Source organism: Thermobia domestica, chromosome 16 (assembly GCF_964235325.1).
Source record: "Thermobia domestica chromosome 16, izTheDome1.hap1.1, whole genome shotgun sequence".
NCBI classification, from domain to species: Eukaryota; Metazoa; Arthropoda; class Insecta; order Zygentoma; family Lepismatidae; genus Thermobia; species Thermobia domestica.
Genome location: NC_137469.1, coordinates 33302297 through 33329222, shown reverse-complemented (window position 1 = coordinate 33329222; position 26926 = coordinate 33302297). Strand labels below are relative to the sequence as shown.

The 26926-nt window shown below is 35.6% G+C and overlaps 1 protein-coding gene across 2 annotated transcripts in view; it reads right to left on the bottom strand.

The window, feature by feature from the left end:
- Tnpo (transportin 1) overlaps positions 1-18285 on the bottom strand; it is a 69970-nt gene extending 51685 nt beyond the window's left edge. Inside the window, exons 1-5 of one of the 2 annotated variants that reach the window (XM_081742265.1) lie at positions 17986-18285; positions 9004-9079; positions 4736-4992; positions 2395-2528; positions 672-753 (exon numbers count right to left, since the gene is read on the bottom strand). In XM_081742265.1, the coding sequence (XP_081598391.1) occupies positions 672-753; positions 2395-2528; positions 4736-4992; positions 9004-9079; positions 17986-18108 (672 nt within the window). In that variant the 5' untranslated portion in view covers positions 18109-18285. The remainder of the gene's footprint in view (positions 1-671; positions 754-2394; positions 2529-4735; positions 4993-9003; positions 9080-17985) is intronic. The other variant, XM_081742264.1, reaches the window with a different exon arrangement.
- Positions 18286-26926: the final 8641 nt, after the last annotated feature.

Sequence of the window (26926 nt, the reverse complement as noted above, 5' to 3'; positions counted from 1 at the left end):
TGACTGTTTTCTGATTTCGTGACTTTCAAGACCGATAGACGCCCTGGTATAGCTTGGCCTATCGCTCTATTTTAATCTTATATTTTCCCATTGCAACTATGGATACTGTTCAGTACGATGATACTGTTTTTCTGTTAGCCCTTACTTGCATTTAAGAGCAACTTGATTCTAGGAGCACGGGGGGGCACTATTTATTTTCATCACACAATTCAAGGAGAGAGTGAGACCACGAATTCGTCCATCTTAAACATGAAATACAAGATGTATGTAAAATGTATATTTAGAAACTAGTTTTTTCTCAAATACATAGTCGTGCTTTTGAAATCACCTTCGTTAGTGGAAATAGGCACAAATGTGCTTTTTCGATAATAAAAAAAAAAAAATAATCGAAAGTAGTAACACTCGAAGATTATGGTGGAAAAAAAAAATTCTGGCTTGCAGGGAGGATGCTCTACCACTAGAGCCAACAATTACATTTTTTTTCTTTCGTTTTATTATGCGCATATATAATAATTGAAATGGTGTTATATTTCTGGGCGTTAAAGCATTTTCAAACCAAGCTGTGTATACACGAATTGTTAGCTGCAAGAAAATTATAGAGTGGATTCAAGAACCAACAACCACTACTCACACTCTTATGAAATTAAGGACATTAAAGCACCAGTACTTACTTCAAGGAACGGATCTATGTGGATCATAAGTGCCTGAGTCCTAGTGATGATGAACTGATTTACACAAGCAATAGCATGCGATCTGAAAATATAAATGCATACACAATTAGAGCAAATATAGAATTTCATCTGTACTACCGAAGAGAATTCAGAGGAAAAAGAAAGATCTAATGTAAATGACGAGCTGAACATTTCTGGCTTTTAAAAAACAAAAAAAAGTTTTTTGTTCACTTATTTGTTGTTCTAATTCAGTGAAAACTTTCAACACAAAGCTGCGTTTTCTTAGATTGCGTGCAAAAGTGAAGGAGAACGATTTTTCTTCTAGAGGACTTTTTAGGAATAGACCTCATACTCTAAGCGAATAATTTTTGAACGAGTCTTTTCTTTGTTTTCCCGTCCCATGAAAAATGAAGACCCAAGAGGAAGTGCTTCAAAAATTACTCATTCCGATTGTTGGCTATATTCAGTTTGGAGGTCTGCACTGGCCAGAACTTTTAGCCCGGCCCGGTCCATGAATTTACAATGTGAGGCCCGACCCGAGTCCGAAATATGTTTTAGCATTTAGGCCCGAGCTCGGGTGACAATCAAATAAGCCCAAATTACAGAATACTTAATAATTAATGTAAAATTGTATTTTTATTTACAGCAATTAGAAGTTTAATTTGCAGTTGTGCTTAAAAAGTTCTCCAAAAAGGAACGGTGCAATATATATGGTTGTGCAGTATATTTACAAAGTTAGACCCGAAAAGCCCGAGAAATATGGTTGTATATTTAAAACTTCACGGGTCGAGCCCGAAGTGATATATGCTTTGTAGATCCGAGCCCGTGCAGACCTCTAATTCAGTTATACATTAAAAAAAACTAAAGCAAAACTGTTCTTTCTGAACCCCACATCAGTCAATGTTGAAAGCTTTCGGCGTATTGGAACAACAAAGCAGAAAGATAAGAAAGAAAAATCCTTCCACGAAACTGAAATGTGAATTTAGCAATATGATATACAGAATACAATTATTTAAAGGAACTATTGTGTAAATGGGACTACTGCTGAAAAAACTTTTTTTTTTTTTTTTTTTTTTTTTTAATACGCTCAAATATTCTGTCTTTCTTAGTTCCCAATTTAATGCGTCTTTTTACGGTATACTCCTGAACAGAAATTTGCAATGTAATAAAGGAAATTTCAATATTGTTAATAAAACTTCAACTGATCAAAGCAGTTTATATATATACATATGTGTGTATTATAGTTTCGGCTATGTAACATAGCCTTCCTCAGACACATTATCTATAATGTTACACATTTACATTCACATTTACTAGCTTAGAGAAAAACGTATTCGTAATTTAAATTAATTAAAAAAAAACACACACACACACACACAAGTAACCAAAATTATCTAAAAATGATATTCTACACACTATTATTGCCTTCTTCAGTGCAAACTTTTCCGAAAACTACGAAAGTTAACTTTTGTCTACACGTTTACTTTTAAATAATTTTGGATTTTTTTTTTTTTTAGTATTTTTAAATGAATATTAAATATGTATTCCATTATTTCAAGTAGTACGTTTCTAGAAGTTCATATTCACTGAAATTATGATTGAAACAATGAAACAAATGAATAGCTAGCACTCAATTCACAAAATTTCTTAGTATAAATTCAATAATAAATTAATAATATACATTTAATTTTAAAATTATATATGCATCTCACTGTTTACTTACCTAATTTTTGGGCTACTGTGGCGAAAAAATTGTAGGAACTTGGGTATTAATACATTAAGGGGTCTATTTAAAGCGTCACTATCCAATAATTCGGTTGAATCCTCACATATTTTTTGCAATGCGCCAAATGCACCCTGAAAATTAGAAGGCAAAAATAAAACACTGAGAAAACTTTTCTGACACGATCAGTTTATCATGTCCTTATAATTACCACCTTCAGGTATTTTTCTACTGTCAATTAGAAATGAACATTTACTGGACTCTTCTTGCAACCAATAAAATTTAATCACGTACCAAGTGGTCCGTAAGTTACTAGACTATCATTTATTTTACTCTTCATTGACTAGCGGTAGCTACTGAACGGAAACATTACAAATACAAGAGTAATTAATAAAAGAAAGTTGTTGCTGTTAATGTTCGTTTGTAAATATCGTTTGAAATGCCCCGTGCTCTCATGAATGAGAGCACACTTGACTCCTGGCATCTCTTGCGTACCGGAAGCTATTTGCACTAACGGTGTGAGGCTGTACGCTTTGCAGTGTGGGTTAACATGTTTAACCCTTTAACGCACAAAACTTTTATCCAAAATGTGGGGTCTAGTGCGCCGAAAGATATGGATTGCATGATGTACACGGTTACTTTCCACATTACCCTTTAACGTTTTGTGGTCGATTAAGTAACCACAGCCTTTAAAGCTCATTCTAAAATCTATTTTACAATAATAATTCAACCACACTTCATAGGGATGTTTTTCGACATGTCCTTTGGTTCAGAAAATAACCACTACACGTCTACACTGTTTTGCCAACAGATGGCACTGCCTGCTGTCAAAGTAACTGTTCTGGTGGTTACAAATGTGGCAAACCAGTGTAGACGTGTAGTGGTTGACAAAACAGTGTAGACGTGTAGTGGTTATTTTCTAAACCAAAGGACATATCGAAAAACATCCCTATGATGTTTGGCTGAATTATTAATGTAAAATAGATGTTACAATGAGTGGTTACTTAATCGACCACAAAACGTTAAAGGGTTTAATCGATCGACCCACCGACTGAGAAATGAAGTCAATTATCTGGTTCCTAAGAGCCAGAAACATGACACCTACGAATACTCATCTCTACATACGTGAAGTGTAAGGTGCCAATGTAGTAGGTAACAAATACTAAAATGCGAAAATGGGATAGATTGTTCGCAGGTCGGGAAAACGTTCATCACAAATCGCGCTTTTGTCGGCCATATGTAGTGACTGACAAATGGTATGCAGCCCATGACGTTCCTGGAAAGGGATATTGGAGAAAATTCAGGAAAATCCCTTTTCGGGAGTTATGTTCTCCCCTAGAACGGCCACGGTTGAATGTGCGCGCTTATAATGTTCCATAAAAATGCGTGTGGGTATTCCGATATTTTTACCAAGCACAGTCCGATCTTGTTTGTAGTTACGAGGGAAAAAATATTTCTCAATCCTGTTGGAATGTACAAAATCGTCGACAGAAATAGGAAAAAGATATATGAAATAATTTCTGGCAGGGCAATATTGATTCGATTATCATGGTTAACATGTCATTCCCTTCAGAACGAATGCAGCTTTCAAATGGTACGATGTCCATGGCCCCATGACGTGCATAGAAAGGGAAATTAGGGAAAACCCTGGAAAAATCCCTTTTCGAGGGGGTTGCCCCCTACTTGTGCTTTAACACGTTTATTTTCTTTGTCCATGTTACTCGAGTAGGGTTTAAGTATGACATCGTCACCCCCAACCAAGACGAACGGCGCCGGTCATTTTTTTTAACTTCAGCAATCATTCACAATAGAGGGGGGGAGGGAAGTTTTACTGAAGAAAATCGGTATTAGACGCAGTCAATAGACGTCACGTATTCACGGCACGACATACATGCCACGTAAATGGAGGGGGTTAAATTACTACTTGCGTTCACCATGTTCGTTATCACTTGAAAGTTGGTAGATACAATGCTCACTCCCCTGTACATTACATAACTGACGCTATGAAATTTGGCTAAAACAGCACTGACGGTTTAAGTAGAAAAAGCAAATGATGGAGGTGGGGTTTCCATTGAAAATTTCTTCTTTGAATATCGATTTCATTGTAATTTTGCTCTGAGTAAAATAAATAAGCACAGTTGTTTTCAGCTGTTTCAAGAAGCTTATCCACATATAACGCCCTTTTTAGTACTTTATCAACTCTCAAATCAAACCGAAGTTCGAAGTTACTAAAGAATTCTATTACAACAACAACAACAACAAAAAAACTTAATTAGCACAGTGTGCCATCATTCTAATGACTAATAAAAGCAAGTAAATACAGAACTTTAATCTCTCGTACCTCACAGACATTATAATCCTGGGAATCTAGCATGTTGCATAGTGTGGGCAGTAAATCTGGCCATGTGGTGAGCTCCCCCTTTGATGCGATGGTTGTGATCAGAATGCCCACAGTTGCTCGAATCAATGGAGAAGGATCTCCAACTGCTGCCAAGCATTCCTGTTTTATAAATTCTGTCACCTCGGGCAGGAACTTATGAAAATGAGCCTTTACGTTATTCTTTAAAATAAGGCCACTAAGTGATCTTGTTGGTTCATCTGAAAAGTAAAAAAGTTATCTAAATATAAAATAATGACAAGATACAAATAATGCATGTCTCAAGAGTAATGTATCATTCTCGAGCGCAATCTCTGTTGAAATCTGTAACTGTAATTTCGTCTGTGGCTCAGGACACCCATGGTTCATTTCGCAGAAACTCATGCTCGCCAATAAATTCTACCTTGTGCCCACCAATTTAACCAGAATTAGTGGGTATTATTCATTTTTTTTTTTTTAAGCACACCTTTACTGGGAATCGAACCCGTCTCCGGCTTGTCAGTGAGTTAATCGCTATGCTACTTAGCCTATTTCCTAAACAGAGTAAATTCTATCACTCTTGAGGTCTGTGATCAGCCACTTAAGACGACACGGACTGTAACATAATTCTTAGAATGTTAGGGAAAGCCAGAGACTACACGCAGAATATCTAACGATTGAACTAAAACAAGAATTGGTATAGAACAGGATTTATTTTCTCCGTTTATCGTATATAACAGAATTAATATTCCTCAACTTAAGATCCAACTTTACATAATCATCTACCTTCTTGCCCTACGCAACCGCCTCATCCAGAAGAGCTTTCCAACAGAAACTCATAAAAAAAAGCTTTCTTACAGAAGATGCATATTATGAACCAAACTCTTAAAATTTATTAATTTTCATTGAATTTATACATATGATCAGCACAGATTTATTCGATTTCCCGTGGGAACTCACGCGGCTGGGATCCCACGTTAAGCTACAGATCCATGTCTCATATAGCCTTGCTGTTGAAAGGGACGCTAAACTCCAAACCAAATCAAATCTATTAACAACTTTCGTTTCTTCTTTATGTACTTTACTTCACTTTTCCTCATTTAAAAATCAAGTGACGAAGATCAATGACGCTATAAACATGAGACTGCTACAAAATGTATTTCATTTCGGAAAATAACAGACATCCATTTACTTGTAACTTTCGTAGTACTTTCTCAGTGCTCTGCTCAACAGGCGGTGAAGGAAAATGACGTCGCAATTCTTACCAACAAAAACCGTATAAATAGACCACAACTCAGGTGCTGTCAAACAAAATGTGTTCTTCGTATACTGTTAACTTACTAAATTTTATTCACTCAGTACACATTTCCTATTGAGCAATATATTCTATCCATGCTTCCAGTGGATCGTTCGCAACATTTATTACACAATTTTGCGTTACTTGTATGAATCCCCTATTCCTTCTGCCATGTCAGTCTCTTTTCCCTTTCTTTACTAATTCCTTTTACTTACTACTCGAAAATTAATCAAAAATAAATAATAAAAAAATAATATTTTCTTCACAAAGACTTAAGGTAATAACTGGAAGGCATGTGTTTCTCAAAGCTATTAACAAAATATAAACAAGTAATCGAAGTACTGTTTGGCACTGATTTATTAGGTGCACAAATAGCATTAAGAATGAGGGATCGATGTTAAAAAGTGATAAAGTATTTTTCTTTTTAATTTGTCGTTATCACAAGACATAAAACAACACTTGCTGGTGTTATAACTACTAATTGATATTTGGCACGGATATCTTATTACCAATAAAAATTCCTCACACGTTAAAACATTCACTTGCAAATCTTATTACACCAAAAGTATTTGAGTGCGTATATGTTTCAAGTTTAAAAATTTCTGTCGACGTACACTACATCATTACTTTGCAGAGAATTCGCAGTTTGTAACATTAACTAGGTTATACTACGATTATACAGAACTAAAGAACTGATATAATTCTAGAAAACAGTCTATGTTTTGTGGCAAAAAACAAACAAAAAAAGCAAATTAAAATATTTAAAGCAAATATTATTCCTAGAAAAAAAGTATATGATAAGTGGTGAGGCAAGATTCTGTTTCTTTATTTCTCCGCTAGTTAGTGCTTTAGTCGTCTTTCTGTCTTCTACTTGTAGCAAATCGCTGCAGGTATAAAGCAATACGCCCTGTTGTGTCCATCAGCAGAAATCCTTGAGTAAATTCAAGATATTTGAACCAACCTTAAAAGCTCTTTTTTGAAACTCTTGATTTTTGGTTGGCGAATTGTAAATAGGCGGCTCTCCAAAATTCTTACTTATAGGGACTCCGTAAATGATGGGAGACAGACGTGATGATTTGCGTATTTGCCATCTTTTATAGGTACTAATCCAATTGATGATTGGAAGCCCATGAGAAAGCTTCTTGTTAGGGATCGTCCTAAATGATGTTGAGGTTTTAAGTGATCAACCTCACTTAAGTAGATTGTGTAGTAGGAACCTTAGGAATTCTCGAAATGATAAGAGAAAAGTCTAAATAACTCCTTAGAACAGGGTTTCTCAACCTGGGGGTCGCGAAGATCAGCTGAGATAAATATAATTAGATTCTAATACCGAAAATATTTTTGAATTTTGAATTGAAAATACTATGTTGAATTTTGTTCTGATAGGCATATTTTTATTTTTATACAAACTGTTGAGAACAACAAAAAGTAAGTATACTAAACATCTTCAACAGGTGTCGAACTGTTTAAAAATCAACTTAAATGAAAGAGGTACTTTATGAAACAAATAAGAACTACATATTGAAATACCAGAATAATACAAATGCAACAAAATCTGCATATTAAAATACAATTAAAATTGAAAGCTAATGAGATACCTGAGAATGGTGTGATTTCACTAGTGCGGCAATGTCGATAATCTTCCTGGCGCACATTATAAAGTCATTTAAAATACTCAATAACTTTTTTTTTACCCAAAATTAGAAATCACTTTATTCTTTTATCGTATGACCCAAAATTACGAGAGTTACGTAGTTTTAAAATTTTCAAACGGCCTCCATTTTGAAATAGTATAACCACTGGATTCGATTTTGTTAATATGAATGAACTGTCCAAATTTGGTTTTAATCCATTCGCTTTTAGACAAGTTGTTGCATCCACTATATACAAGAAATAGATTCTACCATTAGCGTATAGAAATAGATAGATATCGTGAGATCACTGTAATAGGTACGTATATTAAAAATCCCACACAAGCTTATTACAAAGCAGAAATTATAAGGAGGGTCGCTGGCAATAGGATGCGATATAATGGGAGTCGTGATAGGGATCAGGTTGAGAACCACTGCCTTAGAACAAATGATTTTTTGTAAACCACCTCTTTCTTACCTTCTCACGTCGGAGAGTTAAGCTAAATTCAGTTTTATTATTATTATTGCATCGCTTTTACATAGAGAACTCGACTAGCGAAATGCTACGTTAAAAGCATTTTTGTCCCACTGCGAATGATTTTGTCAAAATTATATCGTTTTAGTTGTAGTTTTTTTTTTTTCTAATAAAAACTAAACTTTACTCTCTCGGATTCCATTCCTTAAAAAGTAAAGCCTACTAGAAAACTTTTTCCTATAAACTATCAATCGTAAGTACCTAGTCGATGTTAATTCAAACTCTACACATTCTTCGAGTACAATTTGTTTTATATTTCCTTTTAGCAAAAAGTAGTTTGTTTTAGTCTACTTATTTTATTCTTGTTGAGAGAAAACATCAGGTATTACGAATTTAAGATCGTTAAATGTATGTTACTTCAAAATCGTCCAGAAAAGAGAAAATTCTTACCTGAAATATCAGCTTACCATGATTTTTAACTAACAAGATGGTCATGCAAAGAATTTCATACATCACACCTTTTATGTAGCGACAATTTTGTTTTAGACGCGCTAAGAAAGAGATGAGAAATCCATCGAAACCGGTCGCAGATTTTGTGCCTTGGGATGTTTTAAATTTTGATAACTTTCATTTAACGTTGTTACTTGCTCGTATTCTATATGAACATACAGGAACGAAACTATACCGAAAAAAAGAACCTTTCTTGAACTTGTAACTATGGACCATAGTCTTCAGAACTAATGATTTGACTCAATTACACAGTGCCGGATGTCTGCTATATCTTAATAATGCGTAAGTTAAATACCCAGAGACTAGAATAAAATGTCTAGGAAAGAAATCCACAACTTACCTTCAGTAGTTAATTTCGTAAGCACAAAGATCAGATAATTGTTGAAATCTGGAAATTTGTTTAGCTCTTCCAATTTCTGTTAAATGCATTAAGGAAAATACTAAACAATACAAAGAAATATGTACCCAAGTACTTAAATTGCTACAATTCAAATAATGTGCAATTCTTATTTAAGGCTATGATTTCACGCGTATTTATGTATTTAGTAAAAATATTAACACCTTTGCTGCGTCCAAATGCACTAAATAATTCCAGCAATCTCTGTTGACTTTGTCAACAGTTCTGGGAAACTATTTTCCCCTCCTCAAAATTTCACTTTGCACTTTCTTCTTGTGGCCAGTTCAAAAACAACTGTGAGAGAGCTATTGACGAAGCCAACAGATTCCGGAAACAATTTAGTGTAATTTAAGTACATCTGGATGCACAGTGTGCAATTTTATTCGTGTACATTGTTAATTGGTAAAATCGTGTGTGACGTTTCCAACGGATCTACATTTTAACGAATCGGATTTCACATGTTTCTCACCAGGAATGAAGACTGAGATTGGGTGCATTAATACAGAAGATTGTTCTACGTATGTTTGCCAAACAATTTCTTACGTTCGCACACGGAAAGCCCTCGTCCAATCTTGGCTAGGTACGTCTGTCAGTAGTGTATGAGTTCTAAGCGAGTATTTGTTTTCTCACGCTAGGCCAAAAATGAAGCCAAAACCGAGTCGCTTTTAGGTAGGGTTATATTCAAGCCCTTTACGACGCTAAATTTAGGGCTTCAATCATCAGAAAGCAGACAACAGCAATGGTTGTGACATTGACTTGACTTTGATCGGTAATAATGATTCCATGGGCCCAGCGTTCGGTTTACCAACAAAGAAGACGAGACCAGAGCCGTGCACACAAGCCAACATTAGTATTGAGGTAAAATTTCGCAGAATGGCCATTCAATATAATCCTCCAACCCAAAATCTGACGACAAATTGTTTAACGCGTCTTTGCAAACTGTCGTGCACACCCTGCGCCAACCTCTGAATTTTGAAAAGGTGTTCAAGATATAACATTCATTTCTGTACCGATACACACCGACGGGAACACAGTGTAGCGTTCAGAAGCTGCTTGAGCAACATCTTACAAACCAACGGTGGCGGTATCAAGTACTGAAATGAAGGGGCGAAGCGTTTCACAAAGCAGATCCGTGCATGAAAAAATAAATAAATAAATAAATAAATAAATAAGGCATTAGCGAAAGGGTTTATACTGGTTGCTAGCTACTGTCATCAAGGCAAACTGAAGATTCGCAGTGATGAACTACTGTAAACTCTAGTGGCATTATTATCAAGAGCTTCTAAAGTCGGTCTAAGAGCATCAGCTACGCTAAACGTAAGGAAATGAGATCAATATAGTCCGCATCCATCAAGAGAAACCTCCCATCACACACCTCAAGATTGTCCCTCGCATTCTCTTAGGATATAAATAGACGGGAAGATGATTCACATTTTGCTTGCAAAATTTAACCGGAGCTGTTCCCTACTGATTTATGTTAAGTTGGTGCACTGATAACGGAACGAAATATGCCAGTGCTGCACAACCAAGACGGCATATATGAGGCCATAATCCAAAATAGCTGCCACGCGTACGCCTTGCTAAAAATTTACTACACAAATAATTATTGTTTTGTGAGAATCTGACATTTTTCAAGTGTGTCCGTTTTGAAATAATTCAGCTTGAACAAAAGAAAAAAAAATCCCAATGTTTGAAGTCCTCTCCCCAAACACTCAGGTATCAAACTCTTTTAGGAAGTAGTAGATTACGAAGCCTGTATCTAAAAAAATATATATATAAAGGTATTTGCAATGTACTAGGCTTAAATGTCCACCAGACATAAAATGTACATTTAATTCTCTTTCAAATGTTTTTCGTTTCAAATCAACATTTTCAAAACTACCGAAGCTACAACGTTTTCCGCACACCTTTGTAAAGTGCAAAATACGCTTACACACCTATACAAAAAAGCCAAAAGGCCACTCAAAAAAAAATTAAGATTGATTCCCAACCTTCATTTACTCACGATACACTTTAGTGAAACGTCCAAGACATTGTGACAGTGTTGCCAATTTGGGGGAAAAGTCGCTAAATCTAGGGGATTCGACTTCGGGAATAATGATTTTTAAAAATAATTAGCTACTTTTTTTGGTGATTTTTGAATGACAACTTGGTGACTTACAAATATAGCAACTTTTGTGCTGTGAACAACTTATCCTGTAATCAAGTACTATTAGGTCGAATTAGTTCAGCAAACAATTACTTTTTTTTTTTTTTCTTATTTGAATCAACGCAGGTGTTGACGAGCTGGGAAACTATATAGTATTTATCTCTATATTCCCGCTTTGTTACCTCTTGCCCTCTAACGGGGACCAACTTCAACTTTTAGTGTCCTTTAGTTTGCACAGCTTTCGTTTAGAGACACAAATAATGCATTACCGATAGCAAACTAATTATCTGTAGAAATATGAGTAAAAGTTAAGTGGGTAACATTTTTTCATTGTAAACATTTACTTTTATTCGTTTTTTGAAATTAATTTTTCATTTTGTAGAAGTGAAATTGATTATAAAGTAAAAAATATTTATATTGTATTAAAAGTGTTCGTTACATATGATTCTCTCATATATGTTTTAGTAGAGACAGTATTATACCTTGAATTGATTAAATATATATGAGAGAGAAAGACGAAATTCCATGAATAATTTTTAGCGACTTTTCACCCAAAATTGGAAACATTTCATGTCTCATTTAGCGACTTTTTGTATCAACTTGTTGGCAACACTGCATCGCGACATACTTGTCTGATTTTTTTTTTCATTAATATTAATAGTGTCAGCCTTAGTTAGCCCTAGAATGTAATGACTACATAGCACTTAGTATTGTTGCTGCAGCGGGAGTCTCTATTTAGATGTTTCATGATTTTTAAATTCTAAAATTTCGCTACACACCGGTTGGGAACCACTGATCTAAGAAATGAATGAATGCTTGTTTTCTTCTAAGTAGAGTAAAATTGTGAACAAAAAGTAAATTTTGGCAGAAACCATCATTGATTCATTTGATACGGATTTACCAGTACTTAGCGAAACCACGCCTACTATCACTGTTTTGTATACGCTCTGACCCTTATTCCAGCATCAGCACCCCAATCTCAGTACAAATAAGTAGAGAATAGCTCCAGTAAAATGTTACAAGAGATTTTTTTTTTTGGAAGGATTCCACATGGCGGCCATCTTGGTTCTGGATCTCTTGGAAGTATGAAATTGACCCATTCCATAAGGGCCCGAATCCCAGTACAAATAAGTAAAGAACAACTCCGATAAAACTTGCAAGCGAAATTTAAGTCAGCCTCTTCACTACAACAAGGCTACTGGAATACAGGCCATACCTATTTTGTCTCCAGGCGCATTCCCAATGAACTTTTGTGGACTTTCACTGCTCAAAAGATTTTTGGGTAAGACGCATGTGATAGCTGTGAGTCGACTCTTGAAAAACTGTGAAAGTAAAATGGAACAAAATCCGTTTGTAGTTCTTCAACGAAATCTGCAACGGAACTACTTTGCCGGGTCATCATATTCGTAACTATTTCGTCACATAAATGGTCTATGTAATATTAAGCTCACAAGCCGATTCAATATAAACAGGTTACAAAAAATAAACTGCAACTCCATTTTGTCATCAGATCAGCTTATGTTCTACGTGGTGAGTAAAAATCCGCTCTGCCATTTGGTGCAATATAAGATTTTCTAATTAGACGCAGATGGGAACTTACTCTTGGAATTAGCGTCATTTTGTACTAAACTACGCAGCATTTAGCTCGTCACGAAAAAAAAAAAAATTAATTAATTAAATAAATAAATAAATAAACTGTTTAGGCGTCAATATGAGGCTTTCAGTATGGCCTTCATTATTATTTATTTCTTATTTTTAATCACATTTGGTTATCAATTACAAAATATTATTTCTCAAGTTTGGTTCGAATTCATCTTCGTTCGCATTACGATCCAGTTTGCCTCGAATAAATTAAATAGTGACAGGACTATCGCCTACCGGTGACTAAGTGCCAGTCACTTAAGGTTCGATCCTTACCCACCCAGTAGTCCGGACTGCGTCCACGGTATAACATTATGGGTTCACTAATGATGAAAGGGTGGGCCGGACAGGCTGGTGAACACAACTGACCAGCAGAGTGATCTATCCGCATTAACTACGATATATAAGTCCTTCCTCCCAAGCCTTCGACTTGCTTTTAAGATAGTCCTTAAAATTTGAGATTGGTTAACTTCTTTTTTCCATCAACTAACTTGCGGACACCAGAATTAATACTTAAATTTAAATATGGTTACTCAAGCTGTGGTAGCTCAGTAGTAGAACGCCCACCTCTGGTGCGTAAGTCCCCGCTTCGATACCAGACCGCGCCAAGTGAACTTTGTAAAGAAACTCAGTATCAGAGAGTTTTCTTAGGGTTTCTCCTTTCTTCTCACTTCCTTCATTCCACTAATATCATCCATCTCATCATCACGGTTTCTCTTAAACGTTGGACATTAAACTCAACAAATAGGTTACGAGCTTGTCTTATTTTGAAATAAACAAACAATGCAGTTTTTGAAGTTACAATTAAATAATCACAATCACTTTAAAGTTTCAAATTGCCCAGTCATCCATCACTGTCAGATAGAAAGTGCACGCACCAAAGCAGCGTGTTAATTTTTACCAATCAACGTTAGTAAAAAACCGAGACGTTTTACTTTTATAAGGTGTATAGGGTAAAATAAGAATTGCTCTAGTTTTTTAAGCGTGACCCTATGATAAATCTGAATATTGATTCATTATTTTTATGGGCATTATTTATTTCGTCCCCCAAATCACTTCGTAGTGATTACGGTTCGTTATTTGTAATTCTGACGAGTATAAATACAACGCGGATATACGGCATAAAAACTAGCGTATAAAGCACGTACAAGGTGTCTACTAAAATTCCAAAATGAAATTTCGTGACTTTTTCGTGACCTTTTCTTCACCAAATCATAAAATTTCCTAACATTTTCAAGAGCGAATTTGGGTACGAATTAGGCCGAATTTTCATCCATGTGATAGACACGTACTTTGGTTGCGATTTGGTAGTGTCTGAGGTCGACCATAGACATTTTTGGTGGTGAATTTTGACGTTTTATAGAACAAAGCTTTCCAATCTGTACTTATATTTGTCAAGTTAAAAAATCGTGATCCAAAAGTTAAATTTCGTGACCGATAGACACCTTGACGTACCAACTTGTGGTGGTGGCCACTGAAAAGCAGAAATGTTACCCGAGTAAGGGCCCGAACGGTAGAGAGGGGTTGCATCCATAGGGAGCAGCGCGTCAGTGACGGTGGGTATGCGCATACATGAGGTCGTTTACAACAGCTCACGGTAAGTCATAGTACCGGCTCCGGAACCGTCAATAGATTTCACGTACATACTAAATGCCATGTTTTCTTTTTTTTTTTTCTAAACAAGAAATCTGTTAGTTTAACGTACCACTATTATGTTCTGAACTAAGGGAGACTATGATACTGAACGAAAAGGGAAAATGAAATAAATAGAAGGAAACTGGAGAACCGAACCTAATTCGAGCTGGGATCGAACTAGGGACTCCACACAGCAGAGATGGACGCTCTACAACTGAGCCACCGCTCTTCCCGGCAAGAGAGAAAATGTCAGGTCGAACCAGTAGCCAGATAGAAGTGTCTAGCAGTTATTCTGTCTTCGCAATTTGAACGCCAATGACGACCGGAAATATTAAGCCGTAACTTACTGGTAAAATGGACTACTAGGATTCAAAAGATATATTTACAACAAAAGCTGACTATATAAGTAAGGGAGAAAGTGAAATATTTAAATCTCATAGAACAATAGGCACTAATGATTGAAGTAGGTGCTCTCACAAATCTCACAGACTGAAACTGACATATATATCTAATATTTAGAACATTTTGAATGCCTTTTAGATTTGAAACTTCTGTACAACTTCAGTAAGTCCTCGTATCTTCCTCGAAAGTTTTGAAGTTCCTACTGTAAACTTACATGTGACAGAATGCCACCATGTGATTATTTACCGATTTTACCAAATATCTTAGAACATAAGTCATTCAGAAGCCAAACCGATTAACTCCATCAAACGAGACTTTCCAGTAGTGAGTATTTTAGTAACGTTAATACAATATATTTAAAGGAGTGCGATCAGAACGTTTACGCATTTTAATGGCAAATTGTTCAACTATGGAGTAAATCGATTTTGCCTCTGAAAACAATTTATCTTTCCCAAGTCGTGTGTGTAGAACTTAAAAAAAGTTCGTCTTGGCTTCTACACGCCTCGTATAAGTAGTAAGCGTCTTTGTTCAACATTCAGAAAATTTTATGAAAGTGCATATTTAGTTTTAAATCACCAACCTAAAGCCAAATGTAAACTTCATTAAATGTCTGTATACCATTATTATTATTATTATTATTATTATTATTATTATTATTATTATTATATATAAAATCCATTAGTTGACGAGATCGCACCCATTTGGTAGATTAATATAAGAATTTTGGTGCTGGTCATGTTTCGGCAAACCACATTTTGCAAAATTTAATGTTTTACAACGGATAAAATAAGTGAGTGCATAATGCATATGAAAGATGACTGTATTAATACTTTTCATCGGCAGTGTATTTTTGCACATGTACGGATAAAATAAGTGAGTGTTTATGAAAGATGACTGCCTGTTTTTCATCTGCAGTGTATTTTCGCACAAAGTACGAAAGCTGTATTTTATGATTACAAGTGAAGCTTTACTAATGTGAAACCACGACCAGCGCTATTAAAACTCGAATCACTGCCAAAACCCACATGTCACTACTTTCTTTTACACACATACCTACAGTCGCTGACGCGCCTGCTCTATTTGGATGCACAAGCTATCGCGCAGGTACACCGGCTTTGCCCTACCCTGATTCGATTAGATGGCATTCGTGCTTTTTTTCAGTGCCACCTAGCACATGATGGTTTGCATTTTTACACTCACGTTTTTATTCCATGAACTCAGACGCCTTATTTATGCACAAATCGTAACCAAGAATTGTCATTTTTCAACAACCACTCTTGGCGATCCCCCTGAATTTTACCTATGCAAAATGGAGTAATGTTATATCGCTCAGCACAAATCATTTGCAGAATAATAAATCAATCAGTAAAAGAATTATAATTTTTCAAGGATTATTTCGAATGTGCCAAAATTTGACCTGCACCAGAACTTTTAACACACACATGTATCCTTTTGTATTAGCAGCCTCGGGTCGCTATCGATTTCTGGTTCGGATGGATTACGAAATTCTCTCGCGCAGACATTCGAAATAAAATTGGAAAATAATTAAGAGAAAAGAACTTTTAAGGCAGACAGTGAAAAGTTCTGCATAGAACTATTTATAGCCGAGTATGTGGTGGCTCCCTTCAGCTTCTTCTATTCCAAACAAGTCGCTCATTTGATACGAGTTTACAAGGCTATGGTGAAGAAAAAATCAATCGTTTATGGTGCTGTGTTATATCGGATAGGGGGGAGCAAAACTAGGTATTTAAAATATATATATATATATATATATATATATACGGGAAAAATCAGTTCATGTTACGAAAGCCTAATAGATGTTGAGTAATCTGTGATGATACTCCAATGTAAAAGCCGCGTGTTGAATGGAGGAGTGGAAAATATTGCAGGGCGGCGAATTTATACAAACCATGAAGGCAAGTACAAACGTAAGGTACACTGAAATAAAACCTAACCGTAACTAACCAAAAGTAAGCAATGTTTTCTATTAAAAAAAAAAAAAAATGCTGGCTCGCTCAGATTGAGTGCACAAATTCTTGGAAGCTGCGGCCAATCACACCGTTTAGCTAAGAAAAGGCGTAAGTTACATAAACCTAACCAAACCATAACCCTAACCAAAATTAATCAATATTTAAAAGAAAAATTACAATATTGATTAATCAGCCTGACATATGCCGTGGTTTTCCGTAAAGTTTAAGCAAAGGAATGGATATAATTACAGAAAGAGCTTTAACATTTGAACAATTATTCCTAGTAGTGTTTAGTCTAAACCTGCACGAGGAATTTATCAATCTTTCTAACAAACATACTAAATATAATCCTTAAAGAAGTGAACATTCGTCCCTGGGACTTCGGCCTTATATATTCTTTCACTTCGCAAAAACCAAGTAAGCCTATTATTCAGTTATTCAGGACAAAAGATGTTCATTTGCAACAAAATATTTCTCCTGCAAAATTATAGTAGAAGCTTTATGATAATCGGGCTAATATACCAATGTATTGGCACTAGCACGCTTTCTACATATGTTTCTATGTATATTTGTTTTACTTGAATGTGATCTATTCTATGCATTAATTTGTTTGAGAAATTTTGAATGAACTGGGAAATTATTAAATCATGTGATCCCTCTGTCGGCAAATACTCTATACTGCTAGACAAATTATACAAATTTAACCTGCTTTCTCAGTTTTAGTCTTAAAACTTCAATTACTACATCACTTTTATTAATCTGCATTTAAACTCAAAATATTTTAATCCACACAATTACAAAATCTGCAGTACACGGCACACAAATGTGGGTTATGTCTTACAACCGTTTACCCCTTAGTATCAACTTCTATTCAGAGTTTACTGTTCTAAATCGAGACAAAATCCAATTACCCTTCACACAGGAACAAAAACTTAATTCTACACATAATCGTAATATCTTTAAAAATATACTATTTACAGTACAAGTTCAATATATAACGTGTACGAGAACCCTCGGCCTCGCTGGCAAGATGTCAATCATGTTACATTTCTACTCTGCAACTAATCTACCTGTAAAATCAATACACAGTAAAATATACGTATAAATTAATTTATAGATAAAGGATACTTGTTGCACTGCTCTTTGTGTAGCTGTATCGGGAGACTGTGACTCCTTTAGCAGTTGTAAAATTTGCCTTAAACCTTCTTCTTGCGGTTGCCACGCCATGTTCATTATTGCCTGGCCTCTCATGCCTAGCCACCAACGGAAGTACTAGACAAGCGCACTCCTATGCTAGATTTTTGCTGTAACAACGACGAAACGAACAAATTTAATATAAAAGTTATAAAATAGTATTTAAAGCAAAAATATTTGCTGGAAATACATGAAATATCTCTTGTTACTTTGCAGCTATACTATTTAATTTGATTAACTTTCCACTCAACGTGCCCTGTTGCCAGGTTGATACTTCCGCAATATTTTATTTGCGAGAGCTCCATCGATTTCCGTTAATTGGAGCAGTAATTTTATTTCCTACGGCGGTTACATAATATTACACAACAAATTACTCTTTTGTGGCTCATTATATCCTGAAAACATTGTTAGGCGCTCCAAAAGGGCACAAACTTTTGTCATTTACATTAGTATTTGGCAAGTTAGCAATAATCAATTTCCAACTTCAGCGACAGCGGTCATGCCCAATGCGCTTACACGTTTCGTACATACAAGCACAAAAGTATCACATTGACATTTATCAACTAATGATTATATTTTGGTTTCGTGTTACTAATTGGCATGCAAAAGCTTCCGGTAAATATTCAAGTTATTTACGCTTATCTGTTCAAGATATGTGTTTCAGCGTTTTTACAATCTGATTCACCACCCCTCCCCGAGAGGCATTATGCGGAATAGTCGCATAACTTTCATTGAACAATTAAAATTTGAGGACCACCATAGTTATTAGATCTATCATAATTAATATTGCACAGCTCCCGCAAATACGCAATCATCTAAACCTACTAATTGGTTGAATTACTTTTGCTATTATTATTCATTAAATAACGTCAAGAACAGCAAACGCATGCAGGTACTTACAATATTCGGGTTAGACATAAGCGATCGATACTTGGTCGATTGAGACCAGAGCAGCGCAGTTAGAACAAAAAAGAAATAAGCGCTTCATTTTGTTGGCCAATAGCAAGGCGACAAGAATTGATTGATTAAATTAAAGCATTGGTTATTCTGCAGCCTTTTACACAAATCAATTCCATTTCCTTCGGAACAATGATCTGAAATCCATCTTCAATAAACTGAAGTAATGTAATTTGTAATTACCATCAAATCAGTAAATATACAGGGTATATCGAATGCTAGTAGTGTCATTTTTAACAAAAGTTCATTTGTGAGCAAAAGTAGTTAAGTGCAGGCCGGGCGCCGCTATAAGGGGGCGCAATTTTTTTCTTACTATTTTGTTCATGTAAACTGCATGCATTCTTTTCTACAGCGATTGAACATTTAAAAAGTAATTCTAGTCAAGATGCAAATTATTATAGTTAGCAGTAGAAATTGTCTTCCATTACACTTCAGAGAAAGCCTCCGAGGATCAATAGTGATGCTAGGCCTCCTTAGAGGAGCACGGGCGTCTTAGTGTGTAAAAAATTGATGGGGGACGACTGAACAAAGGATGCTCATAAACCTCAACTGAGTTTACGTCAAAACCGTTAAGTGAATTGGAAGCTACTTGAGTTAGCGAAATCGGGTTTCTACCTCTACCATAGCAATTATCATCACTAATAGGTCACTTGTTACATATTTAGAAGTTGATATAGCTATAGTATGCTGCTTAGGAAATTCTTAATGTAGAAATTATATCAATATTAGCAGTGGTCAAAGAGAAACGGTATGCGGTGATATGCCATACTGCCTCTGGTTTTTCAGTGATCAAGACACTGTTACTGGAGAGTAGATGTTAAATATTTTCAATAAATCCATTCTTTATACACAGTAATTGGCGAATAGCTTTGCGCGTAAAAAGATTTTATTCCTTATGTAAAAATAATTTCTAAGTTGACAACACCGTCGTTTTTGTTATATTTTTTCCTACATTTGTTTTTAAAATGAGGTGTCTTCAAAGAAGTTCATCTAGTTTATATTTTGATGTACCATATTGAATGTTTTTCTTATGTTTGTGTGTGTATTCTTGCCTTAATGCATATAAATGTCGTGTTTTGAGCATGGTCGGGTTTAGGAGCTGTCTGCTGTGGGAGCGGATCTTCCGGAGGTTTGGAATATCCCTCAGTCGAGTGGAGGTCTTAGAGTTTTCTCGCAGGAAATTGTTAATATAAAAACTCGGTTTTTGAGATTTTTCGTGCAAATTCTCTATAACACAACGTAAGGGGATATTTTTTTAATTAATTATTTATTTTTTTAGAAAGCAGTTGGCGGGAGATCAAAGTATCTCCATGTTCTTCCCTCGTAACTACAGAGAAGCAAAATACCCTTACGCAAGGATTCCTCCAGACCCCCAAATGGAGGTGTCACCCCCTAAACTTCTAGTAACACCCCCCAAACTTCTGCCTTGATCCGAGCCTGAATAGGCGATTTTTCACAATTATTTCATGTTTTGTGCGAAGAAGTCTTATTTGAACATATTTAAATAGAACTCTGAAATGATTGAAACAATAACTTTCTTCAAGGAATTTCTAATGAAACTTTCCTGTGAAGAATATAAATGCATTATATTTCCTAATTTGTCAGCTCTGGCAACAAAACGTGTGCTTCTTCCAATCGGTACCGCTTCAGTGGAGAGATCATCTTCAACAATGAATATAATTTTAACTTCACAACGGTGCCGGCTCACTACGGAACGCGTTAATAATTTGATGGTGTCCTTGGAAGGATCTTGTTTACCTGATGTTTCAAGTAAAAATAAAAGTGTTGAGGCTGATTTTGAAAATTTTGTAAGTTGTGCACAGGCCTGTATCCAAGGGGGATCTAGGGGGCCTCCCCCCTACATTTTTGCTACCCCCCTAAACTTTTCAAGGTAGGCTTGCAAATGAACTATAATATGGTGATGAACTATATGGTTGGATCGGGTCATCCCTAACTTCTACCGCCCCCCACCCCCTACATTTTTGGGCTGGCCGGCCTGGTTGTGCATACGAGAAATGGTTGAGAAGTCCTATATACGAGTTGCATCGGTTCAGTTGCGCCATGGATGAATCAAACTAAATGAATTTGCGTTTCAAAGAACATTAAAGAACTTGGAACAGTGATTTTCAATCTTTGTAAGACTGCGCCGTGGTTCACGAGTGTGCTTGTAAATATATTTCCATTTTTTTTCATTAGGACTTGACTATTAAACGAATTCGCATAAGGCATGTATGGGTAGTGTTGCCACGAGACGAGACGACACGAGACTTCAGGCTGTCTCGTCCCGTCTCGTACAAAGCATGTCTCGTCTCGTGTCTCTTCTCGAAAAAATGTGCTCGACCCGAGAGATTCTGTCCCGTCTCGTCTCGTCTGTCTCGTTTTGTCTCATCTTGTCTTGTAAAGAATATAGCAGCATACCATGGGAACGAAAGTAAAATGTAGCAGGCTGCACCATGCTAATCAAGATACAACTAAGTTACAAGTATTATCCAGAACATACAAAACAAGAAATGTCACGGTAGCTACACCCTGAAGCCTTCACCTCTGGTGTATGTGGTAGTCGGTTCGATCTCGGTTAGTGCCATGTGAGCTTTGTGGTGGACAAACATTGAATGTGTGTCGGGACCGCGGTGGCTCAGTGGTAGAGCGTTCACCTCTGGTGCTTGGGGTCTCGAGTTCGATCCCAGCTCCGCCAAGTGAACTTTGTGGTGGACAAACACCATGTACGTGGGTTTTCTCGGGGTTCTCCTGTTTCCTCCCACTTTCTTCATTCCACCATTTCATTCATTACTCATCATCAGTGTCTCCTTTAGCCTAACCGGCATAATCGTGGGACGTAAAACTCAAAGATTTCATTTCATTTCATTTCATTTTTCGAATGTGTATGTTTTCTCGAAGTTGTCTAGTATCCTACCACTTTCTTCATTCCACTAATTTTTCCATCATTATCCATTCGGTCAAAGTTGCCTAAAGGTCTTAAAAATAAATTCAAATAAGCTCACAAGGCAAGGACAAATAGTTTTCAAGATAATATATCTCTGCTGTTAGTTGTCTGAGGCTTCTCGACCCTGGCTTTTTTTATTTTTATTTTATTTATTTATTTATTTATTTATTTATTTATTTTTACATTCTGAAACACTGAAATTTGTTTCACCAGTTTCAATACACGAATATACAGTAAACTGCTCATAGGTACGTCGAACATGAAGACACTAATGTCAAATAATGTGTACACGACAAGCAAAGTTCGATGTGAAGGTGTCACCATCCCCGACACTATCGTATACTATCAGCCCACTTGCTTTTTAGTGTCTGTATATATATATATATATATATATATATATATATATATATATATATATATATATATATATATATATATATAGAGAGAGAGAGAGAGAGAGAGAGAGAGAGAGAGATGGAAAGATATATAGATAGATATATGTGTGTGTGTACTTTGATTTCATATATTCCAGCCTTTAGGTTTCACAGTGTTAATCCATATCAATCCAAAACCTACTTTCCAATTTAGCATGTTTAGATTGGTTGCAATTATTATTATTTTTTTTTTAAAAAAGCTCGGAACCAAATAATTTTATTGAGTAATGGAAAGTATTTGATTGAAATTTTATACGTTACTGCACAGTAAGCTCTACTTAAAGTGCCATAGTAATGGGAGCTGAACGACACATCGGACGAAAGAATGCTTGGCGCCAGTCTTCACCTCCATGGTTCAAATCTGTGCCCATAACCGCGGGGTGTGGGCTACTATGTGGTCGTTGCCCCGTTTGTGTAACAACCTCATGACAGTACACCCAGATTAGCTAGTGGTCTATAAAAAGTTGATTTTTGGGTGGCCATTTTGGATTAAAGTTTCTTATATTGTAGTGATCTATTCGCAATCATACAACGTACATCTTCATACCAAGCCGAGCGGTTTGCGGCGATAGACCATCGGCTTGAAGGCCCCAGGTTGAGTCCCGGAAGGGTCATGTGTATGGATTTTAACAGCATTTGTTTTTTCGTATTGTGTCAGGGGGGGAATCGTACGGGATAAAAGAATATCAGTCTGAAAAAATTGGAGAGAATATCCTCCCCAGGATACTTTCATGCGAGTAAGGAATTAGTAAAAATATAGGATATACATTTTATAGCAGGTTTAAAAATATGGTATGGGTATCCTATTTCTTTTCTGTTAATTATGTTCGATTTTTGATCATTCTCATGATATTTTCTGCTTTCAACGGAGTTCCATGAATATTATACCAAATGTTCTTTACACTCTGCAAGAAACCATTTCTGAAGGTAATTCAGGTCCTAATGAATATTATTCACTAGGAAAGGGAAGTATTCCCCTCCTCTCAACATCCAAGCAGAGGGCAATTTCGCACTCTGGTCAAATCAAACATTTCCGCGTAACAAACGAAGGTGCCCCTGTAAAACCTCTTCACCTAAAGTGTTATTATTAGTATCATAAATTTGCTGAAAGCAAACAATTTGAAGGGTTCGTCGATAATATCTTTGCTTTCTTTGTCCTTCGCCCGCCTTCCAAACGAAGAGGTGAATTTTACAACATGACTGCTGTATAATAAGCGAGCGATTGGTAAAATGGTAAAAGTGTGTTTTTATGTGTATGTGTGTGTGTGTGTGTGTGAGAGAGAGAGAGAGAGAGAAGACAAAATTTTAGTTGCAAGATGACATACTTCAATTGCCGTTTTCGGTTCATATAGCAAAAAGAATACCGCCACGAGAGAATAAAAACAAGTGTAGTCTGTTCTGTTCTCTTCTGCCATCTCAGAACGTTCAACTACAGCCTGTAATGAGTGTAGACCTTACCCAGTTTTCAAATTGAATAGATGGTGGTGGTAGTACGGTTTCTTGACCTTGTAAAAATCTTCCCTGTCTTTGATTTTGTTTGTCATCATTCCAGCCAGAAATGAAAAAAATGAGAATTCCTTAGTCTACAGCAAGGGGAATTGGGGACAAGACATTAAGGATGATATTCCTGGAAGCTCATGTATCACGATTGTTTCATTCAATAGAAAAAGGACACTTTTCTATGAAGGCTTTTCAACATGTTTTCTCACAAAGGGGATTTTCCTTTTGCAATTTATATTACCACTGGCAATTTCAATCTTCGCCATTCCCGCCAGCGTTTTCATTTTCGAGACGGGACAAGTAGTCTGTCTCGTCTCGTGTCTCGTCTAAAAGGGTTCTGTCTCGTCTCGTAGCAACACTATGTATGGGTTATAAAGTGGTGTTACAATGTGTGGAAATGTGAAGAATAAGTACATTATACTGAGTTAAGTGATAGTTTGAGTTTGGCTACACTATATGTAGTTCTCCAGATATGGGTCGTAAAGAAAATGTGTGATTGAATGATATATATATATATTAATCAAGTGCCACAAAATTTTTGAACGGCCCCTAAATCGAGTTTTCGTATTTTTTATGGAGTAAGTACATTATACTGAGTTAAGTGATACTTTGGGTATGGTTACACTATATGTAGTTCTCCAGATATAAGGCCTACAAAATTTTGGGGGGCTGAAATATATTGGATCTTTTGATATCAAAATCGAAATGAAGATCAATTCAACATTTTCCACTTTGTTGATATTAGGATTGCAGTGGAATGGTGTCATTTTTGTGTTATTGCAGAATTTTAGGATAATACGAGAAAGGTAAAAATAATAGTATAAGTTTTCTAAAAGACAAGCACCCACACCTCCCTTAATTTTTTTAACACCCCCCTGATTTTGAAATCCTGGCGGAAACCCTGCCCTAACCGTATTTCAATATTTAGATAGCCTGTATGTCGAGTCAAAATCTTAATAAAACATACCGCCTCTGGTTTTTTTTTTTTTCACTTAGAACACTGATTAATAGTATCTATTTATATTCTTCTACCTTCCTTCTATCATGCCTTCTTCTTATTTAAACTACAATTTCTTCTCCAAAAACCCATAATGGTTTATAATTATTTCACATTAAATTTTTACCCCTATTATTTCTAATTCCTTTCATGGTTTATCATTCGAATCTATTTTTCTTGTTTTGTTTTCATCCTCATACAAATTTCGGAGAACTCAAGTACAATATTTTGTCACTTTTCACAATGTCTGCGTTTCTTCTAAGTATAAAACAATATTCGGCGTTTAACTCTTTTTTGTAATTCTTCATTCAATGACTCAAATAGCGTGCTTCTCATCATATTATCACTCCCAACAATCAAAAATATTTCACTACTTCTCACGTTACTTTTCATGTATCAATTTATATTTCATACTTTCGTTAATATCTAAATATTGAAAAACAGCCACCTGTTCTATTTTCTTTACTCACACTTCTATAATTGTCAGGCCCGTATTTATATATTGTGCGCCCTTGTGCTCTAGAGTTGAATTCTCAATTTTTGGGGTCGCTGAGATGAATGGTGACAGTTTTAATCCAATTCAACTTCAAGGTCATACTTCACTCCCCAGGGAGGGGGCGAGATTTTTAAAGTAATCGAAAACGACGGATATTAGTGTTGAGATCTTAGTTTTCGAGGCCGCTGAGTTTAACGGTATCAGTGTTCATGATGTTCAAGTTCATTCTCACCCTTTGGGGTGATGACATTTTAAAAGTAATTAGATAATCTAGCTAATAAATAAGTACTGTAATTAGAACGAATTAAACGCATATTTTCTCGCCCTTGCGCGAGACACTGCGGGTTGCTAGTTTTAAATATTTACTTTATTGTGAATATTAAAAGAAATCCAAAATTTAGCCGCCCCCTTGTGCTCGAGCACAGAATAGCACTTATCTAAATACGGGCCTGATAACTGTCATAGCCTTAATCATTCCAGTCACCATTTCTTTAATTTTTTAAAAAAATATTTATTTTAATCTCTAATTGTTTTCAATTTCATCTTTTCTAACATCAAGTTAATTTTTACGTCAAGTAAAAGCAAACATATTGGTGCTTCTAGTTCCTATTAAATTAACGTTTTCTTTAACCAAATTCTTTCTCGCTACCTTCTAGTTCCTATCAGATTAACGTTTTCTTTAACCAAATTCTTTCTCGCTACCTTCTAGTTCCTATCAAATTAACGTTTTCTTTAACCAAATTCTTTCTCGCTACCTTCTAGTTCCTATCAAATTAACGTTCTCTTTAACCAAATCCTTTCTCGCTACTCTTTTAGATAGTAAATATGTCACTGGAAGGCTTTTTTTTTTTTCGAACACCTCTTTGAACTTCACTCTCCTATATCATGTATTGTGTTCCAACTTATAATGGTTGATTCATATGTAACTTTCTTCCAAGTCTGATCTTGCCAGATTACCCAGTTTAAGCCTTTTTCTAAATCAGTGTATACTACATACACATTCTTCACTTGTCTAAAAAGCTTTCGTCTACTGTATTCGATCAAAAAATTGTGAAAAACTTTTTCAGATCAGCCATCCTGAATGATGTATTCCTGTGTTTTCCTCATTCACACCAGGCAAATGTTGAGAGGATACCTAATATGTAGGTTTTAGGCCGCTTCCTTCCTTCCCTTTCCCCGGGGAGTATGCTCGCCGAGGGTGAGCAATTAAACCTCTAGCGTTTGATATAGAACAAATAATAACTAAACAAAGTCAAGATCACTAGTTAGTCCAATACAATATCTGAAATATCCTTTAATAATAATAATAATAATAATAATAATAATATTAATAATAATAATAATAATAATAATAATAATAATAATAATAATAATAATAATAATAATAATAATAATAATAATAATAATAATAATAATAATAAAAGATTCTATTCATGAAACCACAACATGAAGATCTACACTGCAAAAAAATACATAAACTACTTTTAGACACGGTAGGAGGTTGTACACATTATCGACACTCTTTGAACACCTCTAGATGACACATA